At 37.5% G+C, this 17,704-nt stretch overlaps 1 protein-coding gene across 2 annotated transcripts in view; it reads left to right on the top strand.

The window, feature by feature from the left end:
* LOC133518032 (dynein axonemal heavy chain 7) overlaps positions 1-17,704 on the top strand; it is a 45,150-nt gene that overhangs the window by 1,492 nt on the left and 25,954 nt on the right. For both annotated transcript variants that reach the window (XM_061851581.1, XM_061851580.1), the window contains exons 2-27: positions 941-1,145; positions 1,653-1,788; positions 2,182-2,348; positions 3,323-3,476; positions 4,097-4,246; positions 4,503-4,691; positions 6,974-7,102; positions 7,278-7,525; positions 8,120-8,341; positions 9,080-9,161; positions 9,242-9,366; positions 9,678-9,855; positions 9,943-10,064; positions 10,425-10,709; positions 10,797-10,919; positions 11,108-11,261; positions 11,466-11,692; positions 11,763-11,907; positions 12,173-12,301; positions 12,475-12,637; positions 13,466-13,581; positions 13,670-13,826; positions 14,462-14,598; positions 14,675-14,905; positions 15,128-15,293; positions 16,304-16,449. In XM_061851581.1, the coding sequence (XP_061707565.1) occupies positions 941-1,145; positions 1,653-1,788; positions 2,182-2,348; positions 3,323-3,476; positions 4,097-4,246; positions 4,503-4,691; positions 6,974-7,102; positions 7,278-7,525; positions 8,120-8,341; positions 9,080-9,161; positions 9,242-9,366; positions 9,678-9,855; positions 9,943-10,064; positions 10,425-10,709; positions 10,797-10,919; positions 11,108-11,261; positions 11,466-11,692; positions 11,763-11,907; positions 12,173-12,301; positions 12,475-12,637; positions 13,466-13,581; positions 13,670-13,826; positions 14,462-14,598; positions 14,675-14,905; positions 15,128-15,293; positions 16,304-16,449 (4,286 nt within the window). The remainder of the gene's footprint in view (positions 1-940; positions 1,146-1,652; positions 1,789-2,181; positions 2,349-3,322; positions 3,477-4,096; positions 4,247-4,502; positions 4,692-6,973; positions 7,103-7,277; positions 7,526-8,119; positions 8,342-9,079; positions 9,162-9,241; positions 9,367-9,677; positions 9,856-9,942; positions 10,065-10,424; positions 10,710-10,796; positions 10,920-11,107; positions 11,262-11,465; positions 11,693-11,762; positions 11,908-12,172; positions 12,302-12,474; positions 12,638-13,465; positions 13,582-13,669; positions 13,827-14,461; positions 14,599-14,674; positions 14,906-15,127; positions 15,294-16,303; positions 16,450-17,704) is intronic.

The following is a 17,704-nucleotide window of genomic DNA, read 5'->3' on the forward strand; positions in this document are numbered from 1 at the left end:
GACATCCCGGAGTCGCGAGTTCAAGTCTCGTTCGAGATGGTGAATTTCTACCTTCTCCTTTATTTTCTAAGAATTGACATTCATTATAGAGAGTCCTTAGCAAGCTTGGCCGAATTTCAGTTTCGTTCTCATTTAAAAACTAGTACCTGGGCGACCGAGCTTTGCTCGGATATGGTGGTGTATAGGTGATAATCTTAACCAAATTTTTTTTACCTTTTAAACTTGTCTAAAACAAAAATTAAAAAAATTATATATAAACTTGAACATATAAAAAAAAAAAACAAAAAGTTAGTCACCGGGCGAGATTCGAACCCGTAACACTCGTTTCTAACCGTCTGCGTCTTAACCCGCTGGACCAGACGGACAGTGGCCGGCAACACGAAATTAGCGACCATATTCTGCGTCGAAAGAAAAACGCATGAAAACTCGAAAACATGTGTTTTCCCAAACATAAGACTAATCTAGATCGACAAAAACCCATACCAAATTTCAGCGAAATCGTTAGAGCCGATTCCGAGATCACAGAAATATATATATACAAGAATTGCTCGTTTAAAGGTATAAGATTGTGTTGGATTGTATTGAAACTTAGCACATAAAATAACATGAAATATATCTATGCCTGTAATTAGTTTATATGTCTAGCTCCGGCTAATAAAACAAATGAAATAGAGCAAAATTAAGTTTTATATGTGTGAAAAACAAATTCGCTGTATTTTTTAACTATGGTACCTGAAGCTACATAAACTAAATACAGGCACAAATATACCTTATTCTATTGTAAGTACAAAGTTTCAGAGCAATCTAGCTAGTAACTAAATGAGAGCGTAACTACGTTTGTATGCAGAACTGAGATTGCTGCGGACTCTAAGTGCATGGCCACAAAGTGGCGTGCGTAGGTATATCTCGCCTTAACAAGAACGTCTGTTTCTTTTTGTAGTCATGCTAAAATTTACCGCCTTGCGCAAAGCCCGGGAGCAGTTCAGGGTTAAGCTAATGAATCTAATTTGCCAATCCGAGCCGGGGGAGGACGGAGATTGCATTCCTTCGGGAGAAGAGAAGAACATGTTACGATATTACTACTACTTACGATACGGGATTGATAATGTTCATGTTGCTCCGCTTGACAGCAAAATTATAAAACGGTAAGGTTACGGTCGAGAGACAAGAGGGTGCGTTATTTCCTTTTATAAGTACCTACCATCTTATTGAATTACGAATTATAATGTTTACATTTCTATTTTGTGTTTGTGGTTACGAATACATTATTTGTATTTTTATTCTGTACAAACATGAGTTTTCTGCGTGATAAAAAGTCCCTAGAATTTGAAACTGCATTTTTATAACACGTCGATGGCAAACAAGCTTAGGTAAGAATTCGGGGTGACACATCTGCGTTGCGACCTTATGTATGTCCAAGTTTACACGTACACTGACTGACTAAAACGTTTAGTCGTTTGGTGGAGACGGGCCGCGCCGGAGCGCATTTTCTATTTGCTTGTACTTATGGCAGAAGGGAAGGAGTCCGTCCGGAGCCGTCCACGTCCGCGAGGTGCCGACCGGCTTACGGCCATACAAATGTGAATTGCGCTCCGACTCCGCCTGTTCGATGGAAATCGAAATTATAAGTTTAATTAAATATTTTTTTTTAGAATTCACAACTTGATCTCACCGAAACTAAAAAAGTGGCAAGATACCATGGCGATAGCCACAGACGAGATGCGTGAGGATTTCATGATGAGCATGAAGAAAGCCATTGTCGATTTTGTTTTGAAAGACCCTAATACGGTAGGTGTTCCGTACGGCATCCTTAATTTGCTTGTCAATTGGGTAGGTACCATTGTCAGGCGATTTAAGTGGAGGGTGTCTGATGTATGTTGACAAATTAAAAATCTTGAAGAATATATGTGGCCAGCTGCATTTATACTTACAATTCAGAGCAACAAAACTCCTTTAGTGTGCTCAGTGTCAGTGTTAGCTTAACGTTAGATTACATATGTGTGGTCATGTTGATACTAAAAAGGCCTCTGCTGTACTTACTGGTCGAGCTCGCCGATTAGACGCGCTCGTGCACATGGCTTGCCTTGTGGACCTTTTAAGCTCTTCATAATCGTAGGGTTCCGTTGTTTGTGCCACCTACTTATCTACCTATAAATCTTCAAAATAAAATATGTCTTTTAGGAAGAGACGGCTGAAGAAGAAGATACACCACTCAAACAAGAGCTGGCAATGAAAGATGATGCGTGGAGGAATCGGTACGCCATGGCCGTCAAAAAGCTCAACAAGGAACTATTCATCCTAAATCCGTGCATCGCACAAGTTTTGGAGATTTGGTGGAATAACTACAAGTAGGTTTTCAATTATTTACACAGGTTAGTAAAAGAAAGTTAAGAAACCTTAAGTCGTTTTCCAACCTGGTATGGCAGAGAACAAGAGGTCATGGATTGTCGTTTTAGGGTTGGCATTTACTAAACTTCGTTATAATCAGAAAATGTTCATTCGTTCATATGTTTTATAAGTACTTTTATAATTAATTGAATAACTCTTCTTTTTTAATTTTTCTCCTAAAGCTTGGTTGCCGAGATTTGTTTAACAGTTAAATTTTCAAAGCAGCATGCAACTAAAAATCGTCTTCCAAGCCTTTTCAGTAGAATTAAATAACCGGCCAAGAGCATGTCCGACTATGCTCACTGTATGTGTGTTTTGTTGTTACTATTCTGTCAGAATAAGCTAAGCGAGGGCTATTAGTAAGTAGCATGTACATTATATGCATAAGGGAGAACCTTCGCAACGCTTTGTAAGTCTTTTTACTGAGAAGAATTTATAAACGACTTTTAAAAACGGCTGAATCGATCATGTTTGCAATAGTTTTCATTGAATGTATTTTAAAGCTTTTGTTAAAACAAAAATTTTTTTTTTTAATAAAAAATAATTTTTTTTAAAGCTGGAGGGGCGACGGGGTGATTTTTTTTGGAGCGATTATTTCCGAAAATATTCACTTTATCAAAAAATGGTAGTTGGAGACTCATTAAAGATCTATCCAACGATACCCCACACTATTGGGTTAAACCGAAAAAAAAAAAAGTTTTCAATGGGAAGTACAGTAATATTTTTTTTTTGTTTTTATTCTACCGTTCTTTCGCCATGCATGATTTATGCATCCATGCCCAATTGCAGCTTTCTAGCACTAACGATCAGGGAGCAAAGCCGCGGACGAATATGGCGAAACTATTAGGGTTCCTAGTTGAGTACCGAACTCTAAAAAGGATCATACGCCATCAACTCTCTGATGGAAGTTTTATAATCTGAAATTTTGTTTTAGTGATATGCGATTGGTAAATTTAGAAGAGTTAACATCAGCAGCAGAAGCTTACACACTACAAGAATTTAATTCCATTTGTAAAAGACATATCGAGATATCAAGTAATATCCTTCTAACCGAGTGGCTGCCGATGCTGAAAGGTCTTTTTGAACAGGTATCGTACTACATTAATACGTTGACTGATACTGTATTGTATTATTTAATCAACACAATGGGGCTTATTCTCAGATATGTGGACGGCAAATGCACTACAGGTAATATTACAGTGCGGGAGCGACTCAATCAAGAGCGCTACCGAATGCAGCTTCAATTACGCGGTCCATTTGTCAAAGACCCGTTTGCATCCAGACTTTAGCGTTTGGTCACGATCTTTGGTTTGGTTGTCTGGAAGAGATCGCTTACAGCGATAAGACCGCCTGTTGCTACCTTTCTTTACATTGTAAATCTGTTTTTTTAAATTTGTCTTCTTTGTGGTGCAATAAAGAATATTTACTTACTTACTTACTTGACCCAAACCGACACGATGAAATGAAATGAAGGATCGATTGCGGTTTTGTAGTATTCTGGACAGTTATGTTTAATCAGTGCGATGGTTGGCCCTGATGCAACTTAAAGCACTAGTAGAGGTTCTCATACCCTTTCAATGTATCTCACTTCTCACATGTGCGTTAACCTGCTACAACAAGTTTCCCGCTACGTATAGCGTGCTTATACTTTTACCGCATTTGTTAGTTTATTACATTGTACCTACCTAGTTTTTTGTTGATTTTACAGGGGATGAAAAGGAAACAAATTCCGGAAGTCAAACAGGCGTCTAAACTAAAGCATTTTTACAATTGCTTGGGTTGCTTGATGACATATAATTTACAAACGTTATGTTTAAAATCGATGAAAGAATTCACTGAGTACTTGTTGGATGTGGGGGTATGTGTATATTTTATTAAATTATTCCTGATGATTAAGCATGTCTACATGTTTAAGATTCAGTAAAATCTCTTATGAGGTGGCATAATTCGTCCGGTGACAAGCGAAACTCACTAATTACCAGCACAAGTTTAGAACCGGTTTAACCATATTACTAATAAAATAAGGCTGATTTTTGTTTATTTTTTTAAGTAATTACTGAGTTTTGCTTGTCACCTGACGAATATCTTATTATCAAAAGTGATGACTTTCACAGGGTTTAAACCGAGGATTTGTGATAAATCTTGTATTTGCGAATGAAGCGATAGAATTCGAACCCTCATTCAAACAGTTCAGAAATCAGCTGAGACTGTTGTACGATTTTCTCACGGACGCGTGTAGGGTTCCAAGGTTGGAGACCATGCTGTATAAGGAGACGGTCTGTCCCGGTAGGACTACTCTACAGGTAGGTGCCAATGTATAAAATAATGAATATTTTATAATTATAAATTAATCTTTCTGTAGCTTAACATTCATACTTTGATGAGTCAGGAGGAATGAATAGAGTAGGCGAGGTAAGTGTCTGACTCAGTGGCGTAGCGAGGGGGGGGCTAGGGGGGCCATGGCCCCGGGCGGCACACGAGAGGGGGCGGCAAACACGGCATTAAAAAAAATATAAAATTAAGAATTCAACATTTTTCAAATCGCGCCACGAAACGCGCCAATGCACCGCGGGAATGAACGGCTCTAGGCGAAGGGCCTACCGCAAAAAACTAAATTCGCAAATTGCGGGGTTCTTTCTCTTTTACTCTCACTAAGACGTAATTAGAGTGACAGAGAAAAATGTCCGCAATTGATGAACTTCGATTTTCGCGATTATAACCCAGGGGCGGTCCAACGCTGTCGGAGTCCGGCGTTCGGAGCCACCGCTGAGCTTACACGATTGTCCGCTAGTTATATGACGTCACATCAAATTGAACACAACGCCTTCTGCGCGCCATCTAATTTCGGGTGCCGTCGGCGCTTTCATTCTAAAAAAGTCGGACATAGCCCGACGTACTTACGTGGCGCGCCGCGCGCGTTCGGGTACCGGGCGCTCTCAGCGCCCTCACGCCAAAATAGTCAGGCGTAGCCCGATGAACTTAATAAGTAATTAATAGTATTTGTCACGATCATGGTAAAAGCATCGGGCGTAGCCTGCCGCGGGTATTGGGTGCTTTGCTGCGCTGCTGCTTAAGGCGCCCTCGCACAAAATAATGTAAAATGAATGTAAATAATTAATCACGAAATGATAACCCCAAAATGAATTAAATAAAAAATAAGCTCAAAAACTAAAACCAGACTACTGAAAATCGCGCTCTAAAACGTATGAAACAAGAAAAAATCTATCTGAACTAATCATTTACTTTTACCTTAAAGCTTATGACCGTAGCATACCACGGCTGTTCTTTAAATATGTTTGTGAATATTGAATATACACCGTGGGAATAAGTAACCTGACAGATTTTAAAGGTGTATTCTTGACCGCATTTAGGGACTACAATCTCATAAAAAGTTTTCTAAAATCAGTCTTGTCATACAGATAATGGCAATTGTTGTGAAAATCTAGGGGCAACCACCCCCAACCCTTTAAATTAGGGAATGAATCATGGAAGATTGTCATATCATAAGTAACTTACATAAAGTTCGGGCTTGTAGAGGTAGCTTGGCTCTACAAGAGATCTGATAACTTTTTGACAGTGGGAGGCTTATGGTTTCGTCTTGGCAACATTTTATATGAAAATGTTTTTGATAGGATATGTTTTTGTATTAGGTAATAAAATAACTCAGTAAAAACGCCTTTATGGCTGCGACGCTGGTACTATGTGACTTGGTTTAGACATAGATACCTTCTATGTCATTAAAGTTTTAAAGTAAACTCGCAAATAAAAGTAATGACATATGTCATATGCACAAACATATACCCACACTTTTTTTTGCCAAATTTAACCTAAAGTCATCTAACATTTTTTGCTCCTTATGACCTCAGGAATGCGAGGTTAAATCTGTCGGGTTACTTGTTCCCACAGTGTATACAAAATTAGCAGGTAAAATATGTTTTGTTGTATTTCTTTATCTAAAACAGTGGCGGGTCAAGTACGGCCCGCGGCCCAGCTCCGGCCCGCGAAAGGATTTAATCCCGCCCGCCGACGGTCCTATGAAATATTTAGTATATGGCATTGGCCCAGGATAATCGCAAATCCAAATTCAGTTTTACTGCAATTCTGGCCCTCTTCTTAAATTTCTTAAAAAATCTGGCCCCCTAATGAAGAAAGTTTGCCCACCACTGATCTAAAAGATGATCAATATAAAGCATTTTCTGTGTGATTATTTCAGATTTTTTTTCATAATTTTTATTTTTTTGAGCCCGATTTTCAGTAGTCGAGTTTTAGTTTTTGAACTTATTTTTTGTATTTTACCTTTTTACGGAACTTTTTCTTATCTATTAACTAATGTTGATCATAAACGGGGCGGCAAATTTCTGATGGGCCCCGGGCGGCAAGAGCACACGCTACGTCGCTGGTCTGACTCAGGTCAGGATACTAGTTTTGTATCCTACGGTTAGTCAACCTTTGAATTAGATCGAGAAAACAGAGGATAAAGGTTTCTGCCTGAAGGAGAATGTAACCTACGCGTCATTCAACCCAACTATTCCATGTTTATATGCATTTAAGGTACTCACACATATTTAAAATGTTTATTTGTCAGCCAATCATAGACGAAGAATTAGTAGAAGGATATAAAAAGGAAATAGCTGATTTAATTAGTGAACAAAGAATTGGGCCTGAACTGAGAGTTCAGGATTTCGATGATTACGTGTGCTTGTTGAATGGAGAGGTAAGTGCGTTTCATTTGAAATTTTAAAGATCGCCTTTCTTAAAGACTGCCCAGCTTCATACAAAGTTACTTTTATTAGAAATGATACTTGTAAATAGTAGGTACTTAATACCATATTCTATATCCGTCTCCGTAATTTTATTTGATATATTTTAACAACCGATGTTTCTTTTAGTCTATGTCGAGAGTGGAAGCATTCATCAACTCTGACCCTCCTAAAACTTTCGAGGAATATTGCGTGGAAGCGGTACAATATGTAGAGCTAGCCAAAGAAATACCGTCAAAACTAGAGGGGACCATCGTGATAGGGATGTTTCAGATGCAAAGAGGGGATCTTATCAATTCACTCCGACAGGCAGCGACGAGATTGGCTAACACTCTTTTACGGAGGATGACCGATGACTATCAGATTGAGATTAAAGCGTAAGATTTGATACGGTTATATGTTCAATTTTGTTAATTGAGTTACTGGGCAAAAAAGTGTATGAAAATATACTTTACCCTGGTATAATTTATTAATATGTGGATACATTATGAATGCAATTCATTGGTCAAGTGGCCATGCGCTTTTGCATCTGGATGTACGTTTCTCGACGTTTGTCTCGTTAATGTAAAATAAGTTCTTCTTGTTTCGGTGACTTTGCTAGAATATAGAAAGATATTTGCTTGCAATGTAAGTGTTGCAATTTATTTGGCTAGAACGTTTCTAGAACGTTATAGTACATTACTATTTTTGCACCTTGCTTCATTGTAATATGGCGAATTAACCTTAACCCCGACCCCAAAAATAGTGTGCCTAGTGCCTTGTCGTATATATTCAAATCCCATCAAAACAACAGAGCTAACAACGAATTATTTAAGGTACCGAGTCAAGGTTACTAAGCGGAAAAAGTTTTTGAAATTAACATAAGAAAACTCTATTGTTAAGATAATAAGAGCGATTTAGGCCATTTTACTTCATACTTCTGCTGCTGACTGTATCTATAAATAAATACTAATACCCCGCAATTCGAATAGCATATACGACGAGTATTCCCTGATCGCAACCACCCTCCTAACACCGCCGCCGGACACGAGCGGGCTGATGGAGCTCATTGAGTATTATAAGAAGGCTCAGTCGGTCCTCATAGAGGAGATGGAGGACAAGCTGAGGAATGTGCTGCGTTACATTGTGTTCCTAGGAGACTACACCAACTTCACGCCATTGGAACTTAAAGCTAACAACCAAACTTTCCACTGGTTAGGGTCATTGCGCTAGTTTCCGCCCAGCTCTATTTTTCGTCCACTTCGTAAAATTTGAATATAAAACTACCTTGACGCAGAAATTTGGACTTAATCTGTCTACATAGAAAATAATATTTAGTAATAAGCGAATTAATAATAAAATATATTTGTTACCACTTCGTTAACTGGGCTAAAACTAGAGCTGGACGGAAACTAGCCCAATGAACCTAGTTGAAAACTAATTGCCGAGTAAAATCTATTTGTTATTATGCTTTTAACTCGTTAAGAGGGAAGAATAGCTTTGTGATCCCAACGAAATAACGGTACTTTTTCTATGGAATTTCATTTCGGGAGAAAACTGTTTCCACTATCTAAATCTTAACAAATCACTTTGATGTCGATCGCTTCAGCATAGTATATTCTAGGATTATAGGTTTCGCTTTAAAAAAAAATGTATTGCAAATAATAATAAAAAAAAGAAATACCTATAAACCTAGTTTTTCATTGTGTCAATAACATACCAAAATAATCATGGAGAATGGAAAATATTTAGAAGTAGAAAAACATTTTCTCTTTTTGGTAAGTATACCACTTGGACAATCAAGTGGTATACTTGCCTCATAACATTTATCAAACCTAGCTTTTTAATACTTTCGCGTTTAACTTCGTTTGTTCTTATCTGTAACCAGTCTGTAAAATTAATATTTGGACGTACCTATTTAAATAGTTGTTTATAGAGAAATTTATTTAAAGGTATGCTCGCTTGCCCGGTATTATTGAAGAATCTAAAGTTATCTGTGAGCAAAAGAAAGTCGAGTACAAGGCTCTGCTGAAGGTATAAGTAGGATATGTAATTGTACATTTTGTTTAAGTTAAGAAAAGAGAAACATGCTAATTATTCTGTTAATATTTTAGACTAGAATTGCCGAGTTTATAAAGGATTTAGAAGTTTACGAAATCCAATGCAATGATTTGCAATACTGGGGTGACATTGAACAATTACCAAAATATGTCCTACGAGCTCGGCGGCTTGACGAAAAGTAAGTAGTTTTATATATATGTCTTAGGCCTCGAGTCTTAAGCATTTATAAGAATATTTTGCCTAAGAGTAGGTATTTATCCCCTTATTCATAAACGTGTACTAAAGTTACGATGCCGCTGATCATCGGTTGTCCCTTTCCGGCGTATTAGTATGATGGAAAGGGACAAACGATGATCAGCGGCATCGTAACTTTAGTACACGTTTATGAATAACGGGGTTAAAGTTTAGATCAGTGGGAGCATTTGGACAATTATTGGATGGTTATTTGCCAATGTTAAACTTGTGTCTAATAAAATGTTTTATATCCAGATTAGCTAAAGCTTTGGCGACAATCGATCAATTCAACCAAGAAGAAGCATCTTTCGGGTACGAATTATCTCAGTACCCACGGAGAAAACGCATATACGATAAACTAGTACCGTACAAACGATTATATGATTCCGGAAATGATTTCCTCCAAAAACATCACAATTGGATGACATCTAAAGTATATTTTGTCGTTCAATAATTTTTCGTTATCATGCTAATTACAATGTTTCTAAATATTCATTTATACTGTACATTACTTTTACAGGTGGGAAGTTACGAACCCGAAGATATTGAGGGTGACATTGCATATTATTATAAAATCATTTATAAACTCGAAAAATCCTTTCAAGATGTACCCGAACCATTTCGGCTAGCTGTAGCAATAAGGTATGTACCTACATTATACCTACTATTCTTGATATGGGTCGCCGATGTAACCAGGAGGACAGAGGAATCTTTTTATGTGTCCCACTTTGGCGCGCTTTACAATGAATTCTCGCAAACATTTTTTTATGTTTGCCTAATGCTAGCCGCCTGGAAGGGCATAATTATATATTTTTTGTTTAGTAGATACTATGCACGTGTTACCCAAAACAACTTTAAAGCGGGAACCACTTCAGATACGTAAATACGCATAAATGTAGGTACAGCACGATTCTGTTACCCTGTGTAGATATGCAAGTGCACACGCCGGTTTGCCGTTGTATGACTTAAAACGTGCATTCAACCATTTGATTGTTTTATTAGGTCGAGAATGGACGACTTCAAGGTTCACCTTCCGATTATCAATAACCTGGGCAACCCTGGTATGAAAGCTCGGCATTGGGAGAAGATCTCCGACATTGTTGGCTTTCCGATCGTCGTGGACGATAATTTGTCCCTCGAAAAGGTCATCGACTTTAATCTAATGGATTACAACGATAAATTCGAAGCCATCTCGGAAGCTGCCACTAAAGAAAATAATCTAGAAAGGGCTTTGGACAAGATGATGAAGGAATGGGCCGATCTCACTTTCGAGATTTTACCATACAAGTTTGTATATTTATACAGAATTCCTATACAGATTTCAATAGTATGTCAAAAATAGATTTCTTAATCACTTTAAACAAAAAATTACAGGGATACTGGAACGTATATCTTATCGAGTATCGATGAAATTCAGTTGTTACTTGACGACCATATTGTCAAGACGCAGACTATGAAAAATTCACCTTATATAAAACCATTCGAAGAAACTATAACGTAAGTAGTGGCCGTAAATAGTTTACTTTAACTATTTAATTAATATTCACTGGTAGATCAATTTTCTTATTGAATTTTATATTCGGTGTTATCATAAACGCCCGTAATCATAAGACCGAAGTATATTTACCTATCTTAATTTATTTAGTAAGCCTACGATAACCAATTTCATTCGAATTTCTCGTTAGTGATTGGGAGGGCAAGTTGGTATTATTGCAAGAGATCTTAGATGAGTGGTTGAAGGTACAGGCCACTTGGATGTACCTGGAACCTATTTTCTCATCTCCAGACATTCAGCAACAAATACCTGAAGAAGGGCGTCGCTTCAGCGCTGTTGATAAGGTAACCAGCTAAAAAAAATCTTTTGATATTAGTTTCTGGCGGGGTATTACTCAGCAGTCATCGGGTACTTGTTAAATTTACACTCGATCAACGAATGTGGAGGATATGTTTTATTTATTTCACGCAACCTCTGCATGTTATATTTTTTTCATTTGTATATTTTGTATTATCTTATCTCAATAACAAATTCGTTGATATTTGTAGACATGGCGCGAAGTTTTGAAAGCTGCACACCAAGAACCTCGAGTCTTAGACGTGATCATGATAGACAAAATGTTGGACAAAATGAAGAAATCCAATAATTTGCTCGAAATGGTCCAGAGAGGCTTGAACGCTTATCTTGAGAAGAAACGTTTGTATTTCCCGCGCTTCTTCTTCTTGTCCAACGACGAGCTGCTTGAGATTCTATCGGAGACTAAAGATCCTATGCGGTCAGTATTTCTTATCTTCACAGAGTTGCTCTTAAGTGTGCCCAGTACTGCTTATACATTATATTTATAGTGTACAACCTCACCTCAAGAAATGTTTTGAGGGAATCGCAAAACTGTCATTTACGTCCGAGATGGTCGTGACACACATGCGTTCATCGGAGGGAGAGATTGTCGAGTTAACTATGACTATTGATACCGTAGAAGCAAAAGGACAGGTAATATTACATAATCATGCTCCACATTTTAGCACATTCGTTTTGATATCTTGATATTTTTAAGTAGTTACACTATTATAGTGCACTGGGCCCTGGAGAAATTAATACTTTTTTCTTTTGTTAATGACATTTATTTTGTTTTTTTAATGAATAAGGCTCTCTATATACTGTTTCCACTATAGTAAGTCGCACTCGCACTTAAATACCTACTAAAAAAACCGTTGTTTAAATATATAACAGCTATTTTCTTTTTTAATGAATATAGGTAGAAAAATGGTTACTAGAACTGGAGTTCTCGATGAAAGACTCTGTTCATCACGCCGTGGCTCTTTCGTATGATGACTACATGCGGGTGCCGCGGCAGCACTGGGTGCTCGTGTGGCCGGGTCAAGCTGTAAGTACATTCTTCTTTTCCAATTCTTTACACGGCGCGATCCATGCCCTTAAAATATTTATCTGTGTTGTCAAAATAGCGCTATTGGGATACCATTAGGTCACGGTTTCAAATAACGCTCCAGGCAATGTTTGTTTTGCATAGCATTGTTCGAAGCTTTGAATATATTACAGGTGCAATGCATAGCAATGACATACTGGACTTCTGAGGTGACCGAGGCTATTCTCATCAGTGTGGCGGCCATGAAGCGATACTGGGACAAGTGTCAATTCCAAATATCCAAAATTGTGGACCTTGTTCGCGGGGAGCTTAATTTACAAAACAGAATTACTCTTGGTATGATTAATTACATGATACATTTATTAGACTTAAATTTATAATATAATAGACAAACATATTCACATGAATTATGTTCTGTTCAGTACCCCTAGTGTAAATAAATTCGATTTCGAAACGTGACGTACGCGTTTGCGTTTAGTCTCATTTTGTATTGGATTTAGAAAGAGCGCGCCAAGCGGGACGTTTTGGAAGCTCAAAATCCTACACAAAATGAGACTTAACGTAAACGCGTTCGTCACGTTATGATGTCGATCAAATTTACACTAGGGGTACAGGTGAGTTTTCATGTAAAGTACGTAATAGAGTATACGTAGAAATAATAGTACATTGTGAAAAACGTCGTATGAAACGCGTGTGCTATGGTCATTACACACATCGGCTTTCTTATTGCGTGCTCGCTTGCAGCTCGCGCGCACAATATCGCCTCGTGTGTAATGACCAACTTAGCACACGCGTTTCATACGACGTTTTTCAGCACACTTGCGAGGAAAAATGAAACTTTCATATTAAGCCGGGGAGCCCGGCGGCGGGCGGGGATCCGGCTCCCGCCAGTCCACGTTGTAAAATCTACTCGACCAATTTAGGAAGGCTTCGTTTCCATACATATTATTAGCAGTCAGTTACCTTCTTAACTCAGTCGGATAATATAATGAAAAAGCACGAGTGTCATAATATACTGAAAAAGCACGCGTGTTTAATATCTTTTTTATATCGTTAATCGGTGGAATAAAAACGCCGTTTTGAGCAAGTGTGTTGAAAAATGATATTATCATAGTGGTTGGTGTAGCGATTTTTAATTATGAATGGCTTGCATGCTTATTTCAGGGGCCCTGGTTGTATTGGATGTACACGCCCGAGATGTACTCTTATTGCTTATCGACTGCAAAGTGCAAAAGATCAACGACTTTAATTGGCTCTCTCAAATACGTTACTATTGGGAGGTACGATAACAGAAAACTTATTTACTGAAAATATAGTATTTTTATGAAGTATATGTCCGGAGTGTTTACAGTGGAGGTTTCCTTTTAGAAACAAGAAAATCAGAGCATGCAATGTGCAACCCGCATGATCAACTCTCAGTTGATGTACGGCTACGAGTACCTCGGAAACGCGGGTCGCTTGGTTGTCACACCGCTCACAGACAGGTGCTTCAGAACACTGTTCGGCGCTCTACATTTGAACTTAGGTAGGCATTAGGTTTAGGTTTGAGTTGTATGCATTTGGTAGTTACACTTTCATAACAAGCGCTGGTGGTCTAGCGGTAAGAGCGTGCGACTTGCAATCCGGAGGTCGCAGGTTCAAATCCGGCTCGTACCAATGAGTTTTTCGGAACTTCTGTACGAAATATCATTTGATATTTACCAGTCGCTTTTCGGTGAAGGAAAACATTGTAAGGAATCCCAATAAGGCCTAGTTTACCCTCTGGGTTGGAAGGTCAGGTGGCAGTCGCTTTCGTAAAAACTACGCCAATTCTCGGAATTCGTTGCCAAGCGGACCCCAGGCTCCCATGAGCCGTGGCAAAATGCCGGGACAACGCGAGGAAGAAGAAGACCTCCAGTTATATTTACAGTTCCTGGAAATTGCTTTTGGTTGAAGTAATAATCATTTTACCGTATTTTTATTACTTAAATGTTACGAGTATATTTATAAATTAATAAATGTGCTATACTTGAAAAAATGTCTACAAACATTTTAGGTACGTGCCAGGTGCTCCATATAAAAATAAACTGTAATAGGGATCATCATTGGACGCGCGAGGTAGAATTAGATTTAAAACTATTAGTGACGTAATCATTAATCATCTTGATGGTATACTTTTAGGTGGAGCTCCAGAAGGTCCGGCAGGAACTGGCAAGACGGAAACTACGAAAGATTTAGCCAAGGCCGTCGCTAAACAATGCGTCGTATTCAACTGCTCAGATGGCCTAGATTACATTGCTCTTGGAAAATTCTTCAAGGTTATAATTGGTATTGAAGACCTAAGTTTAAAAATCCCAAATATTGGTAACTGTCATCTTACGCATAATTTTCCAGGGTTTGGCATCATGCGGTGCTTGGTCATGCTTCGATGAGTTCAATCGTATTGACCTGGAGGTGCTTTCCGTGGTAGCACAACAAATTTTGTCCATCCAGCGAGGCATCAACTCGGGCGCCACGACATTGTTGTTTGAGGGCACTTTATTGCATCTCGATAAAAGCTGTGCTGTGTTCATTACTATGAATCCAGGTTACGCTGGCCGTTCAGAGCTACCAGATAATTTAAAGGTAAATTATCATATTGTAAGGAATTATGACTTCATTACTCGAGTCAATGTCAAATCGAAAATTAATTTCATAAAGTGTTTTATAGAAATATATTTATTTCTGTATAATAATTAATATGCATGTCGTCTATTTTTATGTCTTCCACTAGAAAATCGCGTTCGATTGCGTTCTTCATTGTTTGTGAACATTTATTTATTAATAATTTAGTGAATAATATTCCAGGCTTTATTCCGTTCTGTGGCCATGATGGTGCCGGATTACGTTCTTATTTCTGAAATCGAGTTATATGCATTTGGTTATTTGAATGCAAAACCACTTGCTGTTAAAATTGTTGCTACTTACCGCTTGTGCTCGGAACAGCTGTCTTCACAGAGTCACTACGATTACGGTAAGTTTAATATACGTTTGATTTGTATGGAATTTCAATAAAATGGCTGAATTCTCTCCACCTGTTTTTGAAGTTTCGAATCACTCTATCAGATCTCTATCAGACTCTAAATGATTTTTTGATTCAATTTAGGTAAAAATTGGGCAAACACTTTTCACCGAATTTTACTTCCCAAGAAACTTTTCCAAATAAATCTTTAGCAAATTTACATTTCACATTTGATTCATTTGGTCAAATTATTATTTGGCATCATTTTACTTTGTTAGTTTTATTTAGACAAAACGTTTATTAAGCGAACGTTTACTTTTGGCTAAAAAAAATATACCAAAACATATTGCTTTAAACTGTCACTTTGCCTTCGCATACTGAACTTAGGTATATCATAAGTTTGATTTATTTTTACTGATATTAAAGTATATAGGAAGGCGTGAAATTGCCTGAAACAAAAAGTGTATCTCATCAATCATTGGTAAGTTAGGTTAGGTTAGAACCGTGGCCCTCAGAGATACGAACTGCTATCACAAAAGTAGGTTAGAACCACTTCTGTCATGAAGCTAGGTTCGGTTAGAACCGTGCCCACAACAGAAACGAAATACGACAAGTATCGAAAGTAGTTAGGGTAGAAATTGTTAAGTTAAATTATGTTAAGTGTAATAATTACTTGCCCAAATTGAAACAAACATCCATGCAGTACCTATGATATTTTCTAAATTGGATCGTAAGCTTAAAATATTATAGTTTATGAAGAGTTTTATGCTAAATGATACATTTGACTAAATAATACTTGGTAAAACAAAACATGACCAAGTAATCATTTGCAAAGCAATAACAAGTCAGTTAGTATAGTTAGTTTGGCAAGCCCAAAGTGCTTTGCTAACTGTAAAATTTGTTATGAGTTGTTTTGACAGATGATTTTTTGGCAAATGATAATTTGGATAAAATAGTTTGCGATGTGATACTTTGAGAAATGTTTTTTGCCCATACATTAGTAAACTCTCACTTTACCATAGGCATGCGCGCCGTGAAATCAGTGCTGCGCGCGGCAGGCGCGCTTAAATTACGCTATCCTGACGAGGATGAGGATGTCATTTTGCTGCGTTCAATCAAGGACGTCAATCTGCCCAAGTTTCTCGAACACGATGTTCCGCTATTCATGGTATGGTACTTTTTATACTCTTCGAGACGATATACTGAGTCTATGATGTTGTCTCATAGTATACACGTCTGTGTACCGTATTATGAAACGTTTACAAAGAGCGCGAGGTCACCACACATAAAGTGGATTCAATAGAAACGTCGAATAATGAAAACAATCCAATTTATCTTCATTACTTCGTAATCTCGCAACCTTTTAGGAAATCCTATCAAGACTTTTATTTATTTATATCAATTTCTAGTTAAAATATCTGATGATTATTAATATTTCTCTGAAAACAGCCTTCATAAAAATGTTAAGGTTATATGTCAGATGCTAACAAAATCCGTCATATTTGTGTATATTATTTACCATTTCTATTGAACTTCATGTTAGGTGCAATTTTACTTGTGAAATGCTACAATTCGAACAGCAGAATTAAGCTGATTCCGACACTATTTTACACTTTGATAGCGCAAATTAACATGTAAAAGGAATAATTTTGTAAATGTTTTTAATTTACATGTGGGTAATGAAATAAGCGGTCGCGTCCTTATACTGAATTAGCCGTACTGATTAGGGTTTCTGCTTGAGAATTCTCGAGGCGAGAAATCTCGAGAAATTTGTCCATCGTCGAGGCGGGAAAAAAAAACTCAATGCCTAGAGAACTCGACAAATAAATCTCTTGTGATAAGTAAAAAGAAAACACGCGTATTGTTATATGTGATGTATCTATGGTGTATTTATTTTATTTTTTAAAATTTTCAGGAACTTAAACATTTATTAATTAAGCAACCAAATGAAAAAACTGCCTTGACTCGCCCTATCGTTCTGGCTTCAACCGATTTTCATGTTTTGAAACTTTTGAACCACTACCCCCAAATGTCTAAAGAATTCGTCTCGTTTTAGGTTTATTACTATACTTCGTTTTTTTAGCATTAGAAAAATGGTAAACAATCTTGACACGTATTTTTATTGAAAAACGCTTTTTTTAGGGTTCCGTAGTCCACTAATAGTTTCGCCATGTCCGTCTGTATGTCTGTCTGTCCGAGGCTTTGCTCCGTGGTCGTTAGTGCTAGAAAGCTGAAATTTGGCATGGATATATATAAATCAATAAAGCCGACAAATTCGTACAATAAAATCTAAAAATTTAAATTTTTTAGGGTACCTCCCCTACACGTAAATTGTTTTTTTTTGCTTCATCCCTACAGTGTGGGGTATCGTTGGAAAGGTCTTTCAAAACTAATAGGGGTCTTCAACAAATATTTTTTGATAA

This window comes from Cydia pomonella, chromosome 5 (assembly GCF_033807575.1).
Source record: "Cydia pomonella isolate Wapato2018A chromosome 5, ilCydPomo1, whole genome shotgun sequence".
Classification (NCBI taxonomy): Eukaryota; Metazoa; Arthropoda; class Insecta; order Lepidoptera; family Tortricidae; genus Cydia; species Cydia pomonella.